The sequence below is a fragment of the Triticum urartu genome, unplaced genomic scaffold (genome assembly GCF_003073215.2).
Source record: "Triticum urartu cultivar G1812 unplaced genomic scaffold, Tu2.1 TuUngrouped_contig_5278, whole genome shotgun sequence".
Lineage (NCBI taxonomy): Eukaryota > Viridiplantae > Streptophyta > Magnoliopsida > Poales > Poaceae > Triticum > Triticum urartu.
This window is the reverse complement of record NW_024115941.1, coordinates 1-19,023: the sequence shown is the minus strand read 5'-3', so window position 1 is coordinate 19,023 and position 19,023 is coordinate 1. Positions and strand designations below refer to the sequence as shown.

At 43.6% G+C, this 19,023-nt stretch overlaps 2 protein-coding genes across 2 annotated transcripts; both read left to right on the top strand.

Annotated features, from left to right (window-relative positions):
- The first annotated feature begins 4,473 nt into the window (after nt 1-4,473).
- On the top strand, nt 4,474-6,099 carry LOC125529009 (E3 ubiquitin-protein ligase SINA-like 7). The gene is made up of 4 exons (XM_048693420.1): nt 4,474-4,623; nt 4,939-5,774; nt 5,927-5,963; nt 6,049-6,099. The coding sequence occupies exons 1-4, from the start codon at nt 4,474-4,476 to the stop codon at nt 6,097-6,099; spliced, it is 1,074 nt and encodes a 357-aa protein (XP_048549377.1).
- An 8,931-nt stretch (nt 6,100-15,030) lies between these two features.
- Nucleotides 15,031-16,724, top strand: LOC125529007 (expansin-A24-like). Its single transcript, XM_048693419.1, has 3 exons — nt 15,031-15,151; nt 15,679-16,003; nt 16,102-16,724. Exons 1-3 carry the CDS (start codon nt 15,148-15,150, stop codon nt 16,409-16,411), a joined length of 639 nt encoding a protein of 212 aa, XP_048549376.1. The 5' UTR covers nt 15,031-15,147; the 3' UTR covers nt 16,412-16,724.
- Nucleotides 16,725-19,023: the final 2,299 nt, after the last annotated feature.

The following is a 19,023-nucleotide window of genomic DNA, read 5'->3' as shown; positions in this document are numbered from 1 at the left end:
GGCCTGGGCTGCCATTCCCGGCCACGTGGAGGCCCATCTGCCCCGGTTCGTGTAAGAACCGGGACTAAAGGCCTAGCCATTAGTAACGACCCTTTAGTCCCAGTTCCTTAACCGGGACAGATGGGCCTTATGAACCGGGACAAATGACTCTTTTTCTACTAGTGCACACTCCTCATGCTTAGGAGTGAGCACTTTCAAACCAAAACCGAATTGAACCGTTAACCGAAATATAGGCTTAATCGGTTTTTGGTTATTCAGTTCGGTTTAAAAAATAGACACAATTTGTTTGTTCTTTTCAAAGTTGATTTTCAATTGACAAAAACCGTACTGAAGTAACCGAATTGTGAGTCTGGTACTCTCATTTCTCTCCTGCGCAAGCACAACAGGCTAGCTGATTAGTCTAAGTCTCTAGCTAGCTAGTGTGCAATTGTACATAGATTCAAGCAAGCACAAGCACGATTTATAGGATCTCGATTGCATGCAAATACTAATTGGCAACTACATTTTTTTAGATGGATTGGTGGCTATGCCTGTACAGAGTTTAACAAAACGTTAGATGATACGCTGCTTTTGATGGTGCACACATATTTCGGTTTTGCGGTTAACCAAACAAACTGAACCAATAAATTTCGTTTAATAAGGTTCGGTGGCAATTTTTAGTGTGATTATTTCGGTTGTTATTTTACATAAACCAAATCTCTAGAAACCCTACTAAGCCAAATGAATTAACCATATAAACCAAACACCCACCCCTACTCATGCCAGGGTACCATGAACCGGTCCTTCTCGCCACCGCTGCTATTGCAACCCGCACGGGTTCGTCGGTGGCCTGCTTGCCCAGGCTACTGGAATCGCCGCACATGTCAACAACGTTGACCGCCACGGACACCAAGGAAGTGGAGATCATGGGGGTTGGCTTGAACAAGATGACCCCAGAAAGAGCTTGGTTTGAGGGGAAGCAAAAGCTCATGACGGAGCGAGATGCTTGATTATATTGTTTGTTTTTCATGAACTATGGGCACGCGTGAGACTCATGGGATTCTTTTGGCGCAATGTTGTATGCAGGCATGGCATATAATACTATGCAAAAGGTGCTATATTTTGCTAAATATATATGCTATGTTTGATGATAAGATGTCAAATATTGATTATTGGAAGAAGAAAAAATAGATGGGGCAGGCCAAATGGGCCGTCCTGTTGGGTGCTGCGACCCCGGGAGGGCAGCTATGTGGTCGGATGCCTCCGTTTCGCTAACCAAACAGACAAAATGCAAAAAAAAATCCGTCCGTTTGGATTGGCCCGTTGGAGTTGGCCTCACATCGCGTCCCAGAGGCCTCAACTACCTCCCCGGTCTGACCTGCGATGGTGGACAGCTTAGGCCCTGACCTGAACATCCCCTTGACTGCAGGGCATGCCCCCTAGCATGACGCTCATCGACATCCTCCAACAAGATGCAATGTTGCGCCAGTACACACACATCTGCACATCCATGGAGGCCATGGGGCAACACATTGAAACCCTCGAGCGTGAGCTCGCCAATCTCCATTGTCGCCTGTGCCGCTCCGAGAAGGTCACAAAATTCGTCGCCATCACCAGGATTCCAGTGCCAATGAGGGTGGCCGAAGGTGCGGGGTGGTTGGGAGGGGGAGTTTCTATTTTCTCGGTCACCAGGACGAGGGTGGCCTGTGGCATGGGTCTAACAACGGCAGACGCGAAGAGGAGGCGTCATACGGGCAGAGGAAATGATTTTTCTTCATGAAAACTTGTGGCGTCTTGTTAAAAATGAGAAAGTGGCCCAAATTTTTTAAGTTTAACTCCTCAGAATTTTAAGTAGTTAAAATACTTGGTTGGAATGATTAGGTGGATAGTGAATTTATTTCAGGATTTCGACAATACGCTTTCAGCGGGAGAAGATGCCCCCGTCGACTACGAGGCGTCTACGGTGACTTCGTAAAATCTTAAGATGATATGTCGGCCCAGTCTCTCGGAAGTGCTCATAGGGGTAGGGTGTGCATGTGTCTTCACCGGACGCTGAAGCACCTCCGCCTGCCTCTGCTTTCCACCGCGCACGGGAGCCTGCCGTCTCCGCCAGCACCTGCCACCCCCGCGCACGGAAGCCAGAGCTCCCCCGCCGCCCGTTGCAGATCGCCTCCCCCTGACCTAGCACTCCGGCCACCGGATCCCAGTCGCCTACCACCAGAGGCCTTCGGCGCCCAGTCGCCTATTTCTTGTCTGTTACAGCACTACTACTACTCCAGCAGAGTATTGTTCATCCAGCATGGCCTTGGCAGTTAGATCTCATCTGCTTTGGGCAGCACCGACACCCTGCAAAACAATCAAAATATCTGCCACCATACTCTGCTGCATTTAATTTCTATAGTTTTATAACAGTACACAAAAGATGCACTGAAGAAAATGTGCATTGCATCCCCTTCTTCTTGTATTGCACTAATTCAGTTCATAGGCGAAGGCCATGCCCAGTGTTGCTTAACTTAAGCAACAATGTGAACAGCGGACATGCCATTTATATGTTTGAAAAATATATGTGAATTTGAATTCTGGTGTTTGAAATTGTGAGACGATGACCTCGAGACGGCCATGGTGAGTGGTGACTAGGTCTTGTAGTCAGGGGCGGATGCAGGGCAAAAATTACCCGGTGTCCCATGTACAATAGAACAGGCATACCATATTAAATAAAAGTGTATATTAATGCATATGATTCTAGAACATTATATTTAAAATCGATGAACATTTTCATCATATATTGACCGCTCTTGCATTTTTACGAATAAGAATTACAATCTAGAAGAAACACGGCGCATTGGGGTCCATACTTCTTATGATTTGACCTTATATTTCATCCGCTGCTTCGGCCAATCGACACGATCTGGGGACGGCAGCTTCAAAGTGAGTAAGGCGACCTGAGTGCCGAGCCAACGATGGATTGATTTTATTTAGAGTGACATGGAGAGGCGTTTGACATTTTTTGTTGGTTTACATTTTTTTTTGTTGATAAATTGTTTGTTTTAGATGAGAGCCTTTTTTTAAGAATTAGTACATGAGAGCCTTTTTCTGAGAAATAATTAGATGAGAGCCTGGTCGATCGATTTAGCTCTTTTTTTAGAGGTGGTTGATCGATTTAGCTGCCGCCCTGGCTGCTGCATCGCGCCGCCCGTAGTTGTTGAATGGGCCGGCTTGTTGTACCGGTGTCCAGGTAATGAAACTAGGGGGTGTCCCAGCCGTATATGGGCTATGTATGTAAAGGTTAAACATTTTTCTACCCGGTGTCCTGTGACACCCCTTGGCCTAACGTGGGTACGCCCCTGCTTGTAGTGGATAGGCCCCGAAGAGACCAGGTACCTCAGGTACGGCTGTATCCCTCTCGATGCGGGACATGCCTCCATCGCCGGAGTCACACTGCTACGCCATGCCAATGCAAACTTTTAACCGGAATAAATTTCTTCTTTTACTGCTTCTCTGTCGGATTACCTGCATATGCATTGTTGACCTGTTAAGGATAATCTGCTCAAGTACTATTTTCTCTGAAAACAAGAAAAACCAACAAATGTGTTAAATTGTAGTCCTGAACCCATTGGTTTATTTGGCTGTTTGTAAATGTTTACTTGTTCTGCTACTTTTCCTTTGCTACTCTGCCCAAAATAATTGCCTTTCTAGCTTGCTCCCTTTGTTATTCTTCCCAAAATAACTGCCTTTCTAGCTTGTTTCCTTTGCTGTTCTGCCCAAATAAATGTTTACGAAACATAGAAATTATGTAGTTTCATAATTACAAAAGATGCACTGATGAAACTATGCATTGCATTCCTTCTTCTTATTGTACTAATTCAGTTCATAGGGGAAGGCGATGCCCGGTGTTGCTTAACTTAAGCAACAATGTGAACAGCGGATATGCCATTTCTATGTTCGAAAAAATACATTTGAATTTGAATTCTGATGTTTGAAGTTGTGAAACGACTACCTCGAGGCTGGCCATGGTGACTAGGTCTTGTAGTTGATAGGCCCCGAGGCAACCAGGTAGTTCAGGTACGGCTGTATCCCTCTCGATGAGGGACATGCCTCCATCGCCAGAGTCACACTGCTATGCTATGCCAACGGAAACTTTTAACCGGAATAAATTTCTTCTTTTACTGCTTCTCTGTCAGATTACTTGCATATGCATTGTTGACCTGTTAGGGAAAATCAGCTCAAGTACTATTTTCTCCGAAAACAAGAAAAACCAACAAATGTGTTAAATTGTAGTCCTGAACCCTTTGGTTTATTAGTCTGTTTGTAAATGTTTACTTGTTCTGCTGCTTTTCCTTTGCTATTCTGCCCAAAATAATTTGCCTTTCTAGCTTAACGCCTATCACTTTGTCAGTTGCATGACTTTTATCTATGTATCTTGTGAACAGGCAAACGTTTCGTATCTTGGTTGAGTTCGCAAGCTAGTGAGGGTACCTTGGAATGTTGTTGGCGATGGATGGTAGTAATACTAATGCTAGCAATAGAAAAGTTGAAGCGAAGCGAGAGGGAGAGAGCAGCACAAAGAAGCTGAAGGTCACCATGGGGGTGGAGACCCTTGACTGCCCCATCTGCTATGAGCCCCTCAGGCCTCCGATATTCCAGGTAAATTCACCATAGCTATGAATGTACATGTTGACTTGTCTTTAAACTTGAACTTCTATTTCACTTACGATACTGCTCAAGATAAAAGAAGAGCTTTGATAAATCAATCATTGGATGGGTGCTACTTGACAAAATGTGTTTGTTATGTTACATGATAGCTATGGTAACTGACATAGAAATGTGTGGTACTAACCTATCATGTTGTCGTGTAGTGTTTCAGTTCTTTCTTCCTGGCAAGATTTGTTCTGACGAGGATCCTTTCTTTTCCACAGTGCTCCGGTGGGGCATTTTATATGCTCGCCTTGCTGTGTGAAGCTGGACAAGAAATGTCCGGTGTGCTCTATCAAAACTTCCTTCAAGCGCTGCTTTGGGATGGAACATGTCGTCCAAGAAGCCAAAGTTGCTTGCTCCAATGACAAGTATGGATGTGCGGAGGTGGTCACCTACTACAAGAAAGAAGAACACAAGAAGGCGTGCCGGTATGTCCCATGCTTCTGCCCACAGTCTGGTTGTGGCTTCGCTGGATCAACAAAGGTGCTCCTGGACCATTTCATTACCCAACACAAGTGTTCGTCAACAACTCTCCCAGACTCCCGCACGGTGTCTCTTCGCCTACAACCAGGCTTACATGTTCTGCGATGCACCGGCTACTTTTTCTTGCTCAGCATGGCATCAGAGCCTTTTGGACATGCCATCTCAGTCCTCTGCGTCCAACCTCCAATAGTTATGGAACCCAAGTTCAAATGTAATATGGAATACGACTGCTTAACCACCAGCTCTTGTGAAAGTACAAATTGCCTCATAAGAAGCTCTTCTCTCTCTGATGGACTGCCCGCAGTGTACGATTTAATAATTCCCAAGGGAAAGATTTCTGATGATGGAAACGGTATCATGCTCAGAGCCACCATTCTCAGCAGATCCTGTCTTCAAGGGAAGGGCCTCATGACTGCTGATCTTCAAGGAACACCTTGTACTAAAAATTCTATTGCTGCTGCTGTTGCCACCTCTACTGCTGCTGCTGTTACCACCACTATTGCTGCTTCTGTTGCCCCCGCTATTGCTGCTGCTGCTGTTGCCACCTCTCCTGCTGCTTCTGTTGCCCCAGCTACTGCTGCTCCTGTTGCCCCTGCTAACGTTGCTGCTGCTGATACGTCTCGACGAGGAGGAAGAGGAGGAAGAGGAGAAGTAGGACGAGGACGAGGGCCATGGCAAGGACGGGGACGAGGATGGTGAGGAGGAAAGACCCTGTTCTGGATACTGTCGCCTTGTCGATTTTTGGCTGGTTTCACTGTTTTGGTTCCAGGATATACATGTCGAGTCTCAAGATATCAGACTTTCTGGTAAGATAGTTGTTTCAGTGAAGTTCCTTCTGTTTTGGTGTTTGAGTTCCTGCCACAGTGCCTCTAGCTGTTGCTGATGTAATAGGAAAATGCTGGGTTAGTGCTGCTGGATGGTATTTTGCTAGTTCATTTCTGAGTGGTGAACATTCTTGTAATAAATTTTGTTTGCATGGGTAGCAGCATGCAACTGCAGTTTGGTCATGAGAAGGCCTTTTTGCTTCCGAGGTTGCGGATATCAGCAGGGTAGCAATAAAAGTATCAGAGATCGTTATATTAGATGCGAATTACCTTAGCCAAACATGCGAAGAAAAGAAGTAATTCCCATCCTGAAATGTTTGATAATGTGTAATTCAAGTAGTAGTAGTTAATTGCTTAGTGGTTGCTCTTTGCTTCTTCGTCTTTTGAGTTGTTGAACTTGGAAAGTCTAAGTGGTATCTGGTTATGAGGTGATAACTTTGCTGAGTGGAAGATTCATGCAGCTTATTCTGCGAATTCTATCTCATGTATATCTATTTTCGAGCCTATTCTATATACTGGCAGAATGGCTGTGATACTATGAAAAGATAGCCAGTGTGCAAAATTGTGCTAAAAAACTGGTGTAGGAATCACACTGACCATGCACACATATCTATTATATAGTGTCCAGTTTTTAATTACAGCGTTGCTACACACACGACAACCCAGCAGCCGACTCATGGATTATCCCATGTGGCAGCTCCACCGAGTCCGTGCACGCAGGAGGCGATTGGTTTTTTTTTAGCCGATGCATAGAGAACGCATCTTTGCAGATCGTTCATGCTGTATCGTGTGTGAAGCAATTCCGGTGTTCAAGTTGCAAAATTACCCAGGTCTCCTCTAGTCCAATCTCTAGAGAGAAAATACTAATAAGCCGAGTTCAGTGAAGGCAGTTTTAACCTGGGCTACTAAGCTAAGTGTGGCACACGACTTAATATGTTCGGCTTACATCATACCGGTATTTCAGGATAAGCTGAGAACCTGCGTCCATGCATGGCTTAAAAGTAGGTCGTGCCCTGCTCGGCTTTATTTCCCACCCGAAGCAACCGCGTGCCCATCTATAAGATGAGTGTGTTAGTACACGAGCACGGCTTATATCTAACCCTTATACAATCACAGAGAGTCAATCATCCAATCCAACGCCATTGCTGGTGATGCAGAGATTAATGGCAGCCCGGCGTGCCGTCCTCGTCCGCCCTCGAAGACCAATCGAGTTCGGCGGAGCGGCGTCGGAGCAAAAATTTCCAGGTACCTAGAGCTGGTAGATGGAGCAGGGGTTGGCGGTGAAGCCGGTGTCGGGCACGTAGGCACTGTACCCTGCGGTGGAGCGGCTCATGCGGCTAGGCAGGACGGCCCGGCGGCAAGTGCTGGGCAAAACGGCGCACCGGCAGATGCCGGGCAAGCTGGTCTTGGGGCTGACCAGGACGTCGTGGAGAAGACAAGCAATTCTACTAATCCGTGAGTACCAGTAGCTCTGTAAGTTTGCGATGCAAGCTGTACCCCGTGAATGAATAATCAAGTCTTGGTCTCTAACGTTGAGGCTTGCATGATCCGTTGCAATACAACGGTTATCTTGTCAATTAGTCCGGCTTTAGTCTGGCCAGATGCAAATCAGTTTAATCTTGTCAAGTATGAAAAGTAGTTGGCTGGATGCAATCTAAGTGTGGCTGCATATCATTGCAATCTTATCAAGTAGGTTGGCTGATGCAATCTTCGATTCGTACTATGGTTGGTAGATGACAGTGTCGTTACAATTTTCGGTTGCATAATTTGTATGATGTTGACGAACGAACAATAAGTCCCGGTCTTTGAAGTTACAGATGCTAGATGTTGGATATGAAAAGATCAATTTTGTGCATACTAAATAAACAGTTGGATAAATAATTTTAACCCAAAGTCCATCTTCTTCTTGTACAGCTTGCTCATCCAAGGCAGCTTCATCTTCTTCCTGTACAAGTTGCCAATTGAGATCAGGAAACCTGCCATCTTCTTCCTCTCGCTCATCTGGTGCTGCTAAGTTCAAGTCGATGGCCATGGCTAGTGTGTGTGTGGTCTACTATTTGGTCCATGTAAGCTGGCTTTGTAGCTGGGATTAGACCATTGGTCTCCCTTCTAATTTTTGTGGCGCCAAGTACCTTTGTTGTTTTACTAGTACTATAGCCGTTGGAGGGAACAGTGAAAGTTGGAGTACACTTGCTGGCAGGAAGCCATTTCTAGTATTTGGATTCCTTTTTGCTTGTTTACATTAACTGCACACTATAATCAAAGCAACACAGCCGCTGCCAGCTACTTAAATGAGGAGAGTAAGGGGTTTTATGCAAAAATGCTTAATTTGTCTCCAAAGTGCCAGATGCACACTCTTTGGCGGACGGAGGGAGTAGGTTACATGTAAGCCGAGGTGCCCTCTCGTCTTCCAACATGCACTGGCAATTCTGTTTAGTCAGGAACTAACACGTGTCTAGTAAGCCGAGAGGTATGCTTGGTTTAAATGTGTAAACTGAGTTCGATACTGCCTTATATCCCATAATTGTTTTTCTATTGGGACAACCCTGCAATTCATACATCACATATACATATCCAATAGTAAATGTCCAGCAAGCAATATAAGAAACATGTACATATAGCACCGCTTAGGACTTAGCAATATATAACGAGTTCACAACTAAACGCATGAGTCACAACCAACCACGAGTTCCAATTTCATGATAAACAACCATACAGGTCCATATACTAGCAAATGTTCACAAGCAAGCATGAGTTCCAAGTTCACAAATAAGAATAAGTAAGAGACGAAGTTCATAAACAACAAGCACCACACACTCTTGGAGTAGAAAATGGTCTCCGTGGACATGAGCTCTAGATATACCTCCTCATATTGTTCATATTTTCCGGAGCATCTACAAAGAATCACAACACAGAATTTCATCAGATCATGTTGTTGGTCATGTCTTATAGAAAAGAAGTAATATTTGCCCAGATGTACTAACCGTGGAAATGATAACATCAACACCACAATGACGACAAATTGAATGAAGATTATCAAGTTTTTAACCCACCAAACCCGATCTGACCAGCACCCTTGCCTACTCCAACATTACTCTTTGCTCTGAGCATGGTCTTGGAGTAAGCATCATCTCCCTCCTGCCTAGTCTTAAACCCTTGAAATGAGATGTTCGGACACCTGTTCTTAACATGTTTGTCACGAATCATACAGTCTTGTGCACCTCCCAATGTACACTATACATCACTTCACCAGGACGGAAGGACAAGATTTGATAAGCAGGAGAAGCAACACAAAGGGTAGAAGAACACATGGAACATAAGCAACGTACGCATCAATGATTCATATACCCATAAGCATCACAAGGTCTACTCAAGTTCAACTCTAATTCAACATAGTAGCTACATTCACTACATCCACATCAAACTATCTAGCCAGGCTACTCCAAGAATGGAGATCCACTCAGACTGGTAGTCAGTTAAGCCGATGATCCTGGAGTCAGACTAGGTGGGCATCTCCCCAGTGGATAATCGGCGAACTTGACGGGATTGGGTCATTGCTAACCTTAGACGGCGCTTCTTTCTTGTCGAGCTTGTCGAAAAACTTTTGCTGCTCGGCACAGAGGCAAACCAGAATCTGGCAAATGCCCTCGGTCTTCCGCTCGTCCTTGAGGAACTCGTAGACTGCATGGTGCTCAACAAGGAGTTGTGGGTTTGCTTGAACTAGCATGGCCAAGTAGTCCTCACTGACATATGTTGGTCCATGACATGCGCCATGTGATCCGCCTCCTCGGCCAGGGAATCAACTCTAAAGTGAAGGGAAGCATCAAGCAATGCCATGTCCTCGTGGTCTATGCTAACACCTAAGAAGTCATTTACAAAAATTGTGTCAGAAGGAAATATAACATAGGTATCGAACAATAAAGCATAATTTTCTTCTGTTTGATTGTCATAAAAAAAGGTCGCTCATCCTTGCCCTAAACTCCTAACCTAGAAGGCTCGCTTATTCAGCATGTGGGTTTAATTTCAGTCCGTCGAGGCTCCCTTGAATAACTCTCATCTCTCAAGCGGTGGTATATATGGTGGGCGCTCCCTCTTTAGCATTTCGACTATCGATGATGGTCGTTACTCCCCCCTTCTTGCATTACCAAAGTCTCAAACAATGAGACGAGGAGCAGTGACTCCCCCTATGACAACAATCGGCATCCTTCATCTTAGAATATCTCCCATCTCTCTAGTTGTTGTATATATGATGGACATTGATCACTCACTGTTATTAGCCACCGTGGGTGATGGTTGTGCTTCCACTTCCTCCCTGCTTTACCAAGGTCTCAGAGGAGGACAAGAACAAGGATAACTTCCAATGACAACAGGCATGATCCTTCCTCCTAGAACATCTCTTACAAAAGGAACACACATATCGAATAGTGATGTAGACCTATGGCCCCTAAACCCCTAACAAAGAAGGCTCGTCTTCGACAACTCTACACCATTTCACCCTAACCCTAAATTAAACCCCTTCGACGAGTCTTCTCCCCCTATCACTTGCCCCTAAACTCCTTCAACGAGTCTTCTGCCCCTATCCCTTGTCCCTAAACCCCTTCGACGAGTCTCCCCCTATCCTTTGCCCCAAAACTACTTCAACGACCCATTGCATACAATTGCTAATTCATAAAAATACGTAAACACTAGGTTCAAAGATTGGAAGGGAGGCAATGGATTCTTAATCTCGGAGTGAGATTGGCCAGCGATTGAGTAGAGAAGGACATGGGCCATGGCTGCTCGAACGGTAACGAAGATTTGGGTCTCTCTTGCACAAACATTTGCGATGAATTTTTCGCCCATTCAAACAAGATGGGAAGAAATGGGCGGGGGTCTTAAGTCATGTACCAATCACAACCATTTTTATAAATTAATAAAATTTTAAATTTGAAAATATGTTAATATGCTATAATTCGTGAACATCTCTTGTAATATATGATTTTTTTAATATTCCTAAACATTTTAAAAAAAAATATGTAAACCTATTCGTTTTGAATCTTAGATTATTATATTTTTAAATCAATCAAAATAAATCCCATAATCGGTTAAAAACCAACTGGAAGAAGTTACAATAGTAATCTGGTGAATGAAAATTACTCAGGATGAAGCGCTCCAAGATGCACCGAATTAGGCTTGCCAGGGAGCGACCCGTCTATACATTTGCTCGACCATATCAGCACCAGATAGGTGCTCCCGCGGGGATCGTATTTGGCGCGCTAGTCACTGGTTAGCGACCGCGCGCGCACCCCACGCTACCTACATTTGGGCCAACCCAACATAGCTCGTTTCCAGTTTGGGAAAGTTCTAGAACCGTCCCAAACCGGGTTATTTTCTTGCCTTTTCATTCGGTTTTTTCTCCTTTTTCATTTTCCTTTTTTCTTTTTTCCTTTTTCTTTCCTTTTTCATTTTCTTTATTCGTTTCTTTTTCTTTAATTTTTTAATTTCCCATTTTTTATATTTTGCGAAAAAACTTAAATTTTTTGAACATTTCCATAAATAGTGAAATTTTTTGGATATCATAAACATATTTTAAATCCATGGATTTTTTTTGAAATCATGAATATTTTTATTAAATTCGCAGCATTTTTTTAAAAAATTTAACATCTTATTGAAACCCATGAATATGTTTTACAGCAAAAAAATTTAATCAGTTAATATTTTTTGAGATTTTCAAACAATTTTTAAAATTGGAAAAATAAATTTGATCAGGAAACATTTTTGAACAAGTTTTGAAAAATTGTGAACATGTTCTGAACACACAATTGTTTTTCTGTTTTCGTGAATATTTTTATCAGATTGTGATCTTTTATGAAAGCGCGAGCATTTTTAAAAACTTGGTGAACATTTTTCTAATTCCCAGTTTTTTTGAAACTCATAAAGTTTACTAGAAGTATATGAACATTTTTTTGGAAAAGCACATTTTTTTATACGTGAACATTTTATGATTTCTTTAACATGTTTTTCAAAATTCACATTTTTGGAATTTTTGAACGTTTTCTTAATCCATAAGTATTTGAAATAAGATTAAAATAAAAAAGAAAAATAAAGAAAAAAACAGGGCGCGTCGAGCTCTGCAAATGGGCCAGTCCAAAGTGGCGCGCTGGCTTGTTCGCCTGCGCGCACAACCCTTAATAGTTGGACATATAGGTGAACAAATGTTTACAGCTCCTTATATGGGCCGCCCCAAAGTGGCACAATAATATAATCTTTGAAAAATATTTTAAATATTGATAAAACTAGTTTAGCAATTAAATCTTAAGATAAATAAAAAAATGTATGAAAAACCAATTATAAAGCCATAAAATATTAAACTGAGGAAAGACAATCACTCAGGACGAAGTGCTTCAGGATGCACTGAATTGGGCCAGCCCAGGGAGCGAGCGCTCTATGCGTTTGCTCGACCATTTGTGCTTCAAATAAGTGCTGTTGGGCAAACCTCCACACACACACCTTCCCCTATATGGGCCGTCCCAATGTGGCCAAATAACATTAATTTTTTACTTATAATATCTTTGAAAATGTATATTTTTAATATCGTTAGAAAAAACGAAATCACTAGTTAAGGGTTACCCTTTTCAAAGGTCATTCCCCACCTCTTTAGGTGCTGGCAAGTGGATGCATTGCATGTGCCACTTGTCACAACCTGAGAGTTCTTCTTTTTTGTTGATTCATTTATTCAAAATGTTTTATCTTTTTAATCATGCATTTATACCAAATCATTTCCAGCATTGCATATTACACGGAGATGGTTGAAACTAAATCGCATGTTAATAGATTTCAATGAATTTTTTTTCACGAAAACCCAAGAAACTAGAAGAAAAAAATTTGGAAATAGGAAGAAACGAATACCAAAAAAATCCAAACACAAAAACCAGAAAAAACTGGCAACCGAAAAAAAGAATGCCAAGAAAACTAAAAGAAAAAAGGGAGCCCAAAAGCACGGTTGTGGTTTTCACTTTTTTTCTAGAAGCACATGTGATTTTCTCTTTTCCCAGGGAACCACATGCTGTGGTTCTCACGGAAGCACTATATTTCTCGTACAAGCATAGGTTGTGCTTTTCCCTTTCAAGAAGCACAGTTGTGCTTGCTTTTGATGGAAGCATTAGTTGTGCTTCCCGTGAAAGCAAATATGTGTTTCTTGCGGAGACACCAGGGGCGGAGGCACGTTGTCTCTTCCGGTGTCATTGGCACCGGGTAAAACTCGTATTCACCTTATGCATGGTACAGATTTTTGGGCTGGACACCGGTAACTTTTTGACCTGGACACCGGCCAGCCCACCGATACACGAACGCAAACCAGGCATAGCAGCCCATCTAGGTAAATGCCCACTCCAGATCGATTGATTAATCGATCCCTGTACGTGCGCCTGTTGAGAAAAAGCTATCAATCTAATTAATTAATCCCCAATACGTCTATGCGTGCGCCTATTCTGTTGCTCATCCGTTCGGCTTCTCCGTCCTCGGCCCTTCTCCGCCGCCGCGCTGCCAGTCGCGCGGCCAGTCGCTGGTTCGTCTTGGTTGTCCATTGAAACGTTCAAGCATCGCTAGCCGGCTGCCTCTACATCGCCCACCGAGAGATTGTTGGAAATTCCAGGTACCTCTCAACTCTGCACTTGGTAATTGCCGATCTCTCTCAAATCTGAAATCTCAACTGTGTGTAGGAATTTTAATTTCTCAAATTTCTCTTTTTTAATTGTATGGCTAGGGTTTTAAAATTTAAAGGTATTATAATTGAGAACAACTCGCTGCGATTCACATCTAACCATGGGAGGATTATTTCAGCAAGAACGGCAAATCACAATGTTGAGTAAGTTTAACTCCCTAATCGTATTGTTCAATCAATATGTTCTGTTTATTTCTGACCAAAAAAATATGTTTTGTTTATTGTTTCTATTCTTGCATATGCAAACACAAATAATGTAACTCATACATTTTTGTTAACACAATAATAATTATTAACATGAGAATTTATGGAAATGTTTCTTAAAAAAATAATGTCCTCAGCACAAGATGATATAGCTTGCCCATCACATGAACCAGTTCATTTTTGTAAGAAATCTCACTGCCATATAATTTGTGTTGTTGGGTGTGTTATTCTTCGTTCCTGAATATAAGGTGTATTGATTTCCGTGCAAGCCAACCATTTAAATGATTGACCAAAATTATAAAATAAAATAACAACATCTACAAAACCTAATAGATAAAATACGAAACTATCTTCTTGAAGGATCAAATGATATGAATTTCGTAATGTGGATATTGATATATTTTTCTAAAAACTCATATATAAAGGAATGGAGTGCATACTATTGTTTGGTGTCTATCCTTGTATACATGTGGACACCGGGACATTTTTGTTCTGGATCCGCCCCTGGGTAAAACAACCATGTCTCTTTCACCCAAAGAGTGCCCAACACGCGATAAATTACTGCGACTGGACGCACCACTTCACGTGCTCCGAGGACAAAAAAAAAAGATCCTTGCGGGAGCCCCAAAGGATAAGCGTTGGTTTGTTGCTCCCTAGGAATAGAAACAAAACTCCAAGAAGGAAACCAGAAGAAAAAGTGGAAAGTGAGAAACAAACAAACACGAAAAGATATGGTGAAACCGATAAATTGCTAACGGAAAACGTTGCCCACGTACACGTTTGGGCAACTTGAGGATTAGCCTGGTTTAACGGCCAAAGAATGATCGCATGATCAAGCCGACGAACATTACTTCATGACCATGCATGAAAATGGACGGATTGAAAGCATCTATCGATGTGCCTTACTGACAACTCAAGATTTCTTCACGACCTAATCATCACACCCTATGTGCGCCGCCGACGTTGAGGACCAGATGCAGGACATGAACACTCGTCGTACGATTCAAGGGACGGGTCTGCGCCTACGTGCATACTATACATATATCTCTTGATTGGCATGCAAGCATTGGCTCCGCTGCACGGCCAGGCACCTTTGCACGCTACATGCCTCTAGGTCGAGTGGCTGCAGGGGTGCGGCTGGCGGCGATCGGCTGTGTGCTCTCTGTGGCCGCGGACAATCCGAGCACGACATCCCCGCAACCCTTCGTCTGGCAGAAGGCGCATGCGACGTTCTACGGCGGTGCTGACGCCTCCGATACAATGGGTAATCAACTAATCATTCAACTCACTGTTGGATATATGAGCAATTTACCAAATGATTTTATTAACAGAAATACTAGATAAAGCATGACTAATATAGAAGAGATAAAACAAGTCATGCGCTCTGACAGAGAGAAGGTAAATAGCCTCTGCATATATGAAGTAGAACCTAACATGTGTAGGACAAGGATTAGAACAAGGAACTGTGGCAGAACCTTTAACAAGAGCGCGCGTGGATATCCCTCTTGTTCTCATGCTCGTACAAGTGGGGAGAGAACCTCCCTTATAAGGAGGTCCAACTCCCACTCAACTAGCAATGTGGGACTAAATTTTTGTTTCACCTCTTGCCTTGCACAAATGGGTTGTGTGAACCTCTAGAATTTATTAGCAATTTCTGAAACTACTATTGGGCTAGGCCCAAAATAGACAAAATTCCAGCACTCACGCCTCTACATCAATCTAGTGCGTGCATGCCCGGTTCATCTTGTTCTTCTCTGCACTAACACTTGCGATGTGTTCTATGTATTGCAGGGGGCGCGTGCGGGTACGGCAACCTCTTCTCTGAAGGCTACGGGACGCGCACGGCGGCTCTGAGCACTGTGTTGTTCAATGACGGCGCCGCGTGCGGGCAGTGCTACAAGATCGCATGCGACCGGAAGCGAGCGGACCCGTTGTTTTGCAAGCCCGGCGTGACGGTGACTGTCACTGCCACGAACTTTTGCCCACCCAACGACGCCCTCCCCAATGACAACGGAGGCTGGTGCAACCCGCCACGGCCACACTTCGACATGGCCCAGCCGGCATGGGAGAAGATCGGTGTTTATAGAGGTGGCATCATCCCCGTCATGTACCAGAGGTATACATGCGCCTCTTATAAGTTTAAAATTTAGTCCAAAGTCATCGTAGCAACATATAACTTTAACTTTTCTCCATGCCACTGCCATACACATGCAGAGTTCCATGTGTTAAGCGGGGTGGCGTCAGGTTCAGAATCAATGGTCATGATTACTTCAATCTTGTGCTTGTGAGCAACGTTGGTGCAGCAGGCTCGATCAAGTCCATGGATATCAAGAGCTCTGATTCCAACGACTGGATGCCCATGGCACGCAATTGGGGCGCTAACTGGCACTCGCTGGCAAACCTCACCGGCAAGATGCTCTCCTTTAGACTAACCAACACTGATGGACACACGCTTGTGTTCAACAACGTTGTGCCGAAGGGATGGAACTTTGGGCAATCATTTGCTAGCAAGTTGCAATTCTAGTGAGCAATGTCTGCCGACCAATTAACTTACCAGGGCAAGTGACCGATTTGTGATCATTACACTGCATTGCGATGAAATGCAAGTTATGGTGGTTAATGTGTATGCTACTTATAGCACTGGTCTAATGTTACCATTCAATTTGTTCATACTCATTTGTGTAATTGGTAAGCTGTATATAGATCCAATTAAATTTATTGATTTCATATTCTTCAAAATCAATCATGTGATGCATTCTGTAAACACATTATGTCATTGTCTTGCTGTCTACATAGTGGTACGCCATTTGCATAGGAGAACATAAAATAATCCATGTATAAACCAGAAATTATGTACTGCTACATGACATATACAGTTATTTTGTCCAGACATGCAAACAAGAGCTGAGGAAAAAATAAAATAATCGCTTGTCTTTGACTGTTAATTAGTATGGTTTGAATAATGCAAATTGTTGATGCAAAACTTTATCCTTCAAGTCCTTTCTGGACCTATTTTATAAGTTGAAGCTTTATAGAAGACCTTGTAACAATAAGTATTTCTTTTTGTAATTCTAGCTCACCCCTCCACCTCAATTCAAAGGTAATTATCAGTTCTTATTACCGACCGATAGGTCTACAAGGTGGCTGCTACTATACTAACCTGATAGACCAGCCGACTCAACGCCCAAAGAAGTGAACGGGTGTCAAGAGCTCTGATTCCTGGGCGCCGGCTGGCACTCGTTCCCGAACTTCACTTGCATGATGCTTTCCTTTAGACTAACCAACATTGATGGTCAAACGCTTTATCTACAACAGTGTTGTGCCGGGGTGGCACTTTGGGCAAACATTTCCTAGAAACTCTTATTTCAAATGAACAATGTGTGTGGACCAATTAATCTACCGGGGCTAGGGACAGTTTCCTGATAACTATGCATTGCGTAAAATGGAAATTGTGATGCTTAGTGGGACAGTGCTTGTAGCACTGGTCCTATTTTATGTGAGAATTTCTTGATACTCATTGTGTAATTCGTATGGTGTATGTAAGATCAAATTCATTCAACCTTTTGAGTATTATTAAAATATGAATTATATGATGCATTTAGTAGAAAAAAATTGTCAATGTGTTGGTATGTTTATATGGTATACACCGTTAAAAATAGAAGAACATCGTTCTACTCCTAGCCCGGCCTCAGCCATCTAGTCTGGGTCGGCCGGCCCACTGAATGTCTACTACTTGCTTCTGAAGACCGTCTTCAAAGAGTACTATACTAACCTGATGGGCCCAGCCCTTATTACCAGGATTTCCCTTTATTACCAACCGATCGAGCTAGAAGCAACATGCATGCTACTATAATAACAGGATGAGCCAGCCGAGTCGTCAAGAATAACAAACATCATGTAAAAAAACAAGAGCCTCTATATGCAGAGACGTTGATAGGAGATATTTGAGATCATTAGTTGTTTGTGCATGCATGGATCCTTCCCGGGAATTAAACGCTGGACCTCGACCTCAACCTACACGAGGATCAGTGGCACTAGACACATCAAATGTGGTTCGTGAGTAGCTCTCAGCAAGTTCTCCCCTTATTCTGGAAGACGGGTGGAAAATGTTTCAAGAGGTGAGAACAACGTAGACGTTATACTAGACTTAGAGGATCTCTAACCGATTCCATATAATAAGTTTGACGAGGATAAATTCATGTTTTGTCTTGTAACGTGCACCTGACTGAACCCTTATAACACTACGCGTGACCGCGAATCTTAAATATACCCGGCCGCCCACCCTCAGAGTTACAATCGGCGGTGCAGGTAGCACAGGAACACGACATAAGATTGATGCGCCTCCACGGCGCCAACGCCCAACGCAACCGCCCCAATGGCCAGCTACAGTTGAAGCCTGTCGACCCTCGGGTGGCCACCGCACGGAAGATGTGGGATGACCAAGAGGCCTGGCAGCACCTTGAGGCGTAGCAAGTTGGGAAGGCGTCCATGGCGGAGGTCCGCCACCTATACCAGTAGCGCATCAGGCAAGAGCGCTAGTTATACGAGCTATACAAGTCCTAGGCAGCAGCGGTCATAGAACTTTGCTCTAGCGACAGTGATGTAGATGGTGATGGCGGTGTTGGTGGCAACGTAGTGGGTCAGGGCAGTGCCGACGGAGGGGTCAGGGCCGGGCCGGCAGAGGGATCAGGGCGGTGCCGACGGAGCGCGCGAGAATGCCATGACCTAATCGAACTAGGAGAGGTTGATGAATGAGAGCTCTAATGAGTAGTTTTTTAAGTTTTCATTCAAACTAATTTAAATTTCTTTTAAATTATAAAAATAGTTTATGCAACCAGTTGAATTGAGTTCGATGTAGTTGATTGAATCTAATTTGAACCGAATTTGTGTCCAATTATATAAGGAGTTCAGTCTAGGACTTCGGTTAAAGCGACATCTTTTTAGAGCATCTCCAGCCGCGCCCACAATAGGCCCCAGGGCCACTTTTTTCACGCTGACGCCGAAAAAACAGCCCAGTCGTGCCCCCGTGAGCCCAATTTTTGCCGGTTAGGCCCGAAACTAGCACCGGCGGACCCAGGCCGAAGCCGGCGCTCTGGGTGGCGTCCGTGGGCGCCGGGGCACTCGCTTTTGGCGCGA